Genomic DNA, 8,135 nt, shown 5'->3' on the forward strand with positions numbered 1-8,135 from the left:
TAAGGTCAGGGTTAGGCATTAGGGTTAGCAGTATGGTTAAGGTTAGGCATTAGGGTTAGCAGTATGGTTAAGGTCAGGGTTAGGCATTAGGGTTAGCAGAATGTTTAAGGTCAGGGTTAGGCATTAGGGTTAGCAGTATGGTTAAGGTTAGGCATTAGGGTTAGCAGTATGGTTAAGGTTAGGCATTAGGGTTAGCAGTATGGTTAAGGTTAGGCATTAGGGTTAGCAGTATGGTTAAGGTTAGGCATTAGGGTTAGCAGTATGGTTAAGATTAGGCATTAGGGTTAGCAGTATGGTTAAGGTTAGGCATTAGGGTTAGCAGTATGGTTAAGGTTAGGCATTAGGGTTAGCAGTATGGTTAAGGTCAGGGTTAGGCATTAGGGTTAGCAGAATGTTTAAGGTCAGGGTTAGGCATTAGGGTTAGCAGTATGGTTAAGGTCAGGGTTAGGCATTAGGGTTAGCAGTGTGGTTAAGGTCAGGGTTAGGCATTAGGGTTAGCAGTGTGGTTAAGGTCAGGGTTAGGCATTAGGGTTAGCAGTATGGTTAAGGTCAGGGTTAGGCATTAGGGTTAGCAGTATGGTTAAGGTCAGGGTTAGGCATTAGGGTTAGCAGTATGGTTAAGGTCAGGGTTAGGCATTAGGGTTAGCAGTGTGGCTAAGGTCAAGGTTAGGCATTAGGGTTAGCAGTATGGTTAAGGTCAGGGTTAGGCATTAGGGTTAGCAGTATGGTTAAGGTCAGGGTTAGGCATTAGGGTTAGCAGAATGGTTAAGGTCAGGGTTAGGCGTTAGGGTAAGCAGTATGGTTAAGGTCAGGGTTAGGCGTTAGGGTAAGCAGTATGGTTAAGGTTAGGGTTAGGCATTAGGGTTAGCAGAATGGTTAAGGTCAGGGTTAGGCATTAGGGTAAGCAGTATGGTTAAGGTTAGGGTTAGGCATTAGGGTTAGCAGAATGGTTAAGGTCAGGGTTAGGCGTTAGGGTAAGCAGTATGGTTAAGGTCAGGGTTAGGCGTTAGGGTAAGCAGTATGGTTAAGGTTAGGGTTAGGTTTAAAATCAGAGTTTATGACTTTGTGGCTGTGGTAGCTAGTGACCTCCAGGGCAAGATTCATGACAATAAATGCCAACCTGCGTGTCATGTCTGAGCCGTTGAATTGCAACTCCACTTTGCACCTGTACTGTCGTTTTTGCATCTTTGATTGCCTTACGGAGGTCATAGCTTGTCTGTTTGTACACGTCTGGGTTCCCACCATGCCATGGTTAAATGTGGTTGTTGCCGCTTTTCCACGGATTTTGGTTTGGATAAGTTTTAAATCATCACAGTAGGGACCAACATCCTCTATACACTTCCTGATGAACTCAGTCACCGAGTCAGTGTACGTTGATACTATTCCCAGAGGCGAACCCGAACATTTACCAGTCCGCGTGATCAAAACAGTCTTTAAGCATGGATTCCGATGTGTCAGACCAACGTTTTACAGTCCTTACCATGGGTGCTTCTTGCTTAAGTTTCTGCCTATAGGTGGGGAGTAGCAGGATGGAGGTGTGGTCTGATTTCCCAATGGGAGGATGGGGCAGGGCCTTGTTGCTGTCCCTGAAGGGAGAGTAACAATGGTCAAGCGTGTTCTCCTTGCGTGTAGCACAGGAGATGGTGTTAGAATTTGGATAGCGTTTTCCTCAGATTTCCTTTATTAACTTTACCAGCTAGAATGAAATGCGGCCCCAGAATATGCGTTTTACAGTGTAGTTCCTTGAGTGCCGTCGTGGTGTCGGCTTTGGGAGGAATATACATGGCACTGAAAATAACTGAAGAAAATTCTCTGGGGAGGTAATGCGGTCAGCATTTGATGGTGAAGTATTCCAGATCGGGAGACAAAAAAATGGCTTGAGTTCCTGCCACAATCATGAGACATACTCCTCCATCTTGGGTTTTTCCTGGAGAACCCCGCTGGCTGTATGGACGGGGACAATATATCCGGTGAGAGCCATGATTCCTTGAAACAGAGTATGTTACAGTCCCCTGACGTCTCCCTGGAAGGAGATCCTCGCCCTGAGCTCACCTACTCAGTCCAGCGACTGAACGTTAACGTGTAATAAACTCGGAAGCGGTGGATGGTTTGCTCGCCGCCTGAGTCTGACAAGGATCCCACTTCTCCTCCCTCTACTCCGGTGTGTACATGTTGGTGTAGCACCAGGGATGAATGGGTCTGCATCAGAGTGTCCAAACAAAGGATCCAGGTCAGGGAAGATTAATTTCTGGTTGAATTTTTGGTGACTGACCTCCGATCTAATGTCCAAAAATTATTTTCGGATGTAGGTAGTAATACAAGAAGCATTCTGTGCAAATAATGTAAGAAATAACAAAAATAAACAAAACAAAAAAAATCCTGCAAAAGTTGGCTAGGAGCTAGAAACAGGGCGAACATCTTGTTTTACATCTTGTAAAGCGCTTTGAGCATCATGAAAAAGCTTTTTAAATCCAATCAATAATAGTGTAACTCACCACGTCCTTCTCTATGCGCTGGGCCAGCTTCTCATGGGACTCTGGGTCCTGCTGGGCCGAACCTCGCCTCTCCACATCTGAAATAATGATAACAGTTATTGTTGTTGTTGTTTTGTGTGTGTGTATCAGTGTGTGTGTGTGTGTGTGTGTGTGTGTGTGTCTGTTTGCCTGGCTGCCCACGGACGTTAGTCTTTCTCCGCAAGGATATGACCATCCTGATATAACAATCCAGATATGACCATCCTGATATAACCATCCTGATATAACCATACACCCAGACCCTTTACCGAATGTGAACACATTCAAGCCATCTGATTGGTCCCAGAAACCAATGGGTTGGGCCAGAGACAGTGTGTGTGTGTGTGTGTGTTACAGTGAGGGTAAGGGTGTGTGTGTGTATCAGTATGTGTGTGTGTATCACTGTGTGTGCGCGTGTGTGTGTACTCTTACCCTGCATGTTCATGGCAGCCACACGGCCCTTGACTGCGGGGGCCGAGCCCTTGGGGGCCGAGGAGGGGGGGATGATGGACTCTCTGTGGTGCTTCATCTTCTCCTGGTTGACCCTGAGAGGAAGAGAGGAGTTAAGGGGAGCTGGGCACCCCCATTATAAATCAGCCCCCCCCCCACATCAGGCCTCTTTAAGAGGTAAGGGTTTTTACTTCAAGGTCTGTGGTCGCATCTTCTTCCCATGTTTGCTGTCCCCCAGGGCACTGTCAATGTCTGCATGGACCATCTCTGCCTGTAGGGGACAGAGACAAAAGACAGAGAATATTATCTAAATAAAACTTGTCTTGGAGAAAGAAGACTTGGAGGATATATTGTTAGATATATTAATTATCTGTACATTTAAAAAAGGTCAAACTTTAGCTCTGTTATCTATAGACTTCTGCTTCCTGCGTCGCTAGCCTGGATAATGTCTGTTTGGGTAAACTACTGACTGGGTTTTTAAACCAAGGGAAAGTGGATGTGATTGGGTAAGGAAAAGGAGCAGGTGTGTCGTCTGATTTGGCGACTGATGACTGGCACCTGTGACTAGGGCAGAAGGAGAACACACACACATACACACACACACACACACACACACACACACACACACACACACACACACACACACACACACACAGGATACCTGTATCCGTAACAACTGCATAGAGATAATGGTGACCCACCTCCACCTCGTCACACTGGAAGAAGTGTATGTCAGGTCTGTGCTGTTCAGTGTCTTGACACACCAGCAGTAGGACAGATGGATACCTGGTCTGATTCAACACTGTCTGGCAGTGGTGGATCGTAGGCAGAGGGAAGTTTTCCAACTCTTCCTATGAGGGTGGTGAGGAGGGAGGGAGGGTGGCGAGGAGGGAGGGAGGGTGGCGAGGAGGGAGGGAGGGTGGCGAGGAGGGAGGGAGGGTGGCAGGAGGGAGGGAGGGTGGCGAGGAGGGAGGGAGGGAGGGGGCGAGGAGGGAGGGAGGGAGTCGAGGAGAGAGAGAGGGAGAGAGGGAAAGGGAGAGAGAGGGAGAGAGAGGGAAAGGGAGAGAGAGGGAGGGAAGGAAGGAGAGCGAGGGAAAGAGAGAGAGGTATAGAGAAGAAGAGGGAGAGAGAGAGAAGGAGAGAGGTATAGAGAAGGAGAGGGAAAGAGAGAGAGAGGTATAAAGAAGGAGAGGGAGAGAGAGAGAGGTATAGGGGAGGAGGGAGGGATGGAGGGTGGGGAGGAGGGAGGGTGGGGAGGAGGGAGGGAGGGAGGGTGGTGAGGAGGGAGGGAGAGAGGGAGAGAAGGAGAGAGAGGGAAAGAGAGAGAGGTATAGAGAAGGAGAGGGGAGAGAGAGGTATAGAGAAGGAGAGAGAGAGAGAGAGAGAGAGAGAGAGAGAGAGAGAGGGATAGAGAAGGAGAGAGAGAGGTATAGAGAGAGGTATAGAGAAGGAGAGAGAGAGGTATATAGAGAGAGAGAGGTATAGAGAGAGAGGTATAGAGGAGAGAGAGAGGTATAGAGAAAGAGAGAGAGAGAGGTATAGAGAGGGAGGGAGAGAGGGAGGTATAGAGAGAGGGAGTGAGGGAGGGAGAGAGGGAGGTATAGAGAGAGAGAGATATAGTGAAGGCAAGAGAGAGAGGGAGAGAGAGAGAGGTATAGAGAAGTAGAGAGAGAGAGAGGGGTATAGAGAAGGAGAGGGAGGTGGAGAGAAGGAGAGAGAGATTATTCCATATCAAAGGTGTCAGGTCATCAGTTATAAAGGTCTAAAGGTCTACAGATCTGTGGGTTGGCTCAGAAATGACATGCCTACATAACACAGGAATATGGCCTCAGATGTTGGTGTCATCAAATAATGAGAAAGACTGTAGACTTGGACTGGCATAATTACAGCCCTATGTAGGACATTATCGCAATTACAGCCCTATGTAGGACATTATCACAATTACAGCCCTATGTAGGACATTATCACAATTACAGCCCTATGTAGGACATTATCGCAATTACAGCCCTATGTAGGACATTATCACAATTACAGCCCTATGTAGGACATTATCACAATTACAGCCCTATGTAGGACATTATCGCAATTACAGCCCTATGTAGGACATTATCACAATTACAGCCCTATGTAGGACATTATCTTCAAGTCAGAGCTCTAGAAGGAGGCCTGAGTTCCCGACTTGGAATTCTGAGTTTCATGACCGTTCAAAGCGTATTTTCCCAGTCAGAACTCGTTTTCCTCCGAGTTCCCAGTTGTCTTGAACTCACTGAAGTCTGAGATTTCCCAGTTCAGAGTTTCCAGTTGTTTTGAACTCACTGAAGTCTGAGATTTCCCAGTTCAGAGTTTCCAGTTGTTTTGAACTCACTGAAGTCTGAGATTTCCCAGTTCAGAGTTTCCAGTTGTTTTGAACTCACTGAAGTCTGAGATTTCCCAGTTCAGAGTTTCCAGTTGTTTTGAACTCACTGAAGTCTGAGATTTCCCAGTTCAGAGTTTCCAGTTGTTTTGAACAGGGCAGAAGTCATGCTGGCTTGACAGCATGGCCAATGTACTCAACCTTTTCTGGCCCATGGTGTTGCATGTGAATGTTTGTCCTTTTAAGCTTGGAAAAGAGACCCATATTAAACCCAGACTTGGACCACACACCCTCTCCAACTAATAGCAGGCAAAGTATGACGTTGACATGACCAGCCCAATCAAAGCTACGGTAGATAAAACATGATGTGATGTCATTTTATCTGTGGCCAATGACCTTGAGCCTTCTTGGATGGGCACTTCTAATGTAAATCTGTGGCAGCACCCAAGGGGCTTGAACTGCCTTGCTCTCCCTATAGAATTCGCGGTGACGTAGTGTCCCCCATGAGTGACAGAAGACTGAGCCAATCACAGCGTAGCTAGAGAACATGACCAACCCCTACGATCTGTATTTTCCGCTGGCTGCCCCACCACCACCTCAGAAAGCACTGAGCTAGACTGAAACACCTGCATTTTGGAGCTGCCTTACTCAAGAAAACATAAGAGAGACCATATTTGTATGTGGCTTTATTAACTCAATATTATATTCTATTTAGCCCTGAATGACAGGTCACCACTGATTATACTATACATATATGAAAATATGACCAACTACAGGTCAGGATAAAAACTCTAATAGCACAGGTCTTTAATAGTTGGTATGAAAACCAGTGCCTTTAAAAAAAATGTGTTTACCTTTATATAACTACGCAACAAATTCTTATTTACAATGATGGCCTACCAAAAGGAAAAAGGCCTCCTGCGGGGACGGGGGCCTGGGATTAAAAATATAAATAAATACAATATAAATATAGGACAAAACACACATCACAACAAGAGAGACAACACAACACTACATAATGAGAGACCTAAGATGACAACATAGCAAGGCAGCAACACATGACAACACAGCATGGTAGCAACACAACATGACAACAACATGGTAGCAACACAACATGACAACAACATAGTAGCAACACAACATGACAACAACATGGTAGCAGCACAACATGACAACAACATGGTAGCAACACAACATGACAACAACATGGTAGCAACACAACATGACAACAACATAGTAGCAACACAACATGACAACAACATGGTAGCAACACAACATGACAACAACATGGTAGCAACACAACATGACAACAACATGGTAGCAACACAACATGGCAGCAACACAACATGACAACAACATGGTAGCAACACAACATGTTAGCAGCATAAAACAGGGTACAAACATTATTGGGCACAGACAACAGTACAAAGGGCAAGAAGGTAGATACAACAATACATCACACGAAGCAGACACAACTGTCAGTAAGAGTGTCCATGATTGAGTCTTTGAATGAAGAGATGGAGATAAAACTGTCCAGTTTGAGTGTTTGTTGCAGCTCGTTCCAGTCGCTAGCTGCAGCGAACTGAAAAGACAAGCGACCCAGAGATGTGTGTGCTTTGGGTTCCTTTGACAGAATGTGACTGGCAGAACGGGTGTTGTATGTGGAGGATGAGGTCTGCAGTAGATATCTCAGATAGGGGGGGAGTGAGGCCTAAGTTGAGGGTTTGTTGCAGCTCGTTCCAGTTGCTAGTTGCAGCTATGCTGTGTAGCTGGAATGGAACTTCCAACTTCCTTTATCTACAGGATATGTTGTTGCCCAGAAACTGTTTTCCTACATTAGGTACATATCCCTCACGCTTGCTTCACAGTCTTACCTGTGCGTGTGTGTGTGTCTCTGTAAGTCTTACCTGTGTGTGTGTGTGTGTGTGTGTGTGTGTGTGTGTGTGTGTGTGTGTGTGTGTGTGTGTGTGTGTGTGTGTGTGTCAGTCTTACCTGTGTATCAACATCCAGGAGACGTACAGCCTTGTCGCTGACCTGCAGCAGCATCTCCTGGGTCCAGATCTTCTCTTTAGAGTCCAGCAGCACCAGCTTCTTAATGGCATCATCCACTGTAGCAATGGACTCGGTCTTGTCCATCATGAAGGTGGACAGGTGCTGTGTGGTGGGGGGGGGAGAAAGAGAGGGTTAGATAACAAAAAATTCATAGAGTAGGGCCTAATGAATTTATTTAAATTGATTGATTTCCATATATGAACTGTAACTCAGTAAAATCTTTGAAAATGTTGCATGTTGATTTATATTTTTGTTCAGTATATACATATACACAGTTGAAGTCTGAAGTTTAGCCAAATACATTTAAACTCAGTTTTTCACAATTCCTGACATTTAATCCTAGTAAAGTAATTCTCTGTCTTAGGTCAGTTAGGATCACCACTTTATTGTAAGAATGTGAAATATCAGAATAATAGTAGAGAGAATGATTTATTTCAGCTTTTATTTCTTTCATCACATTCCCAGTGGGTCAGAAGTTTACACTCAAATAGTATTTGGTAGCATTGCCTTAAACAATTTAAAAACTTGGGTCAAACGTTTCGGGTAGCCTTCCACGAGCTTCCCACAATAAGTTGGGTGAATTTTGGTCCATTCCCCCTGACAGAGCTGGTGTAACTGAGTCAGGTTTGTAGGCCTCCTTGCTCGCACACGCTTTCTCACTTCTGCCCACAAATGTTCTATAGGATTGAGGTCAGGGCTTTGTGTTGGCCACTCCAACACCTTGGCTTTGTTGTCCTTAAGCCATTTTGACACAACTTTGGAAGTAT

At 45.5% G+C, this 8,135-nt stretch overlaps 1 protein-coding gene across 1 annotated transcript in view; it reads right to left on the reverse strand.

Annotated features, from left to right (window-relative positions):
- LOC115193076 (epidermal growth factor receptor kinase substrate 8-like protein 2) overlaps positions 1-7,497 on the reverse strand; it is a gene marked incomplete at its 5' end in the record, with an annotated part of 34,744 nt that extends 27,247 nt beyond the window's left edge. Inside the window, 5 exons of the mRNA XM_029752061.1 lie at positions 2,496-2,572; positions 2,946-3,058; positions 3,155-3,234; positions 3,665-3,814; positions 7,309-7,497. Coding sequence (XP_029607921.1) covers positions 2,496-2,572; positions 2,946-3,058; positions 3,155-3,234; positions 3,665-3,814; positions 7,309-7,497 — 609 coding nt within the window. The remainder of the gene's footprint in view (positions 1-2,495; positions 2,573-2,945; positions 3,059-3,154; positions 3,235-3,664; positions 3,815-7,308) is intronic.
- Positions 7,498-8,135: the final 638 nt, after the last annotated feature.

Source organism: Salmo trutta, chromosome 4, assembly GCF_901001165.1.
Source record: "Salmo trutta chromosome 4, fSalTru1.1, whole genome shotgun sequence".
NCBI lineage: Eukaryota > Metazoa > Chordata > Actinopteri > Salmoniformes > Salmonidae > Salmo > Salmo trutta.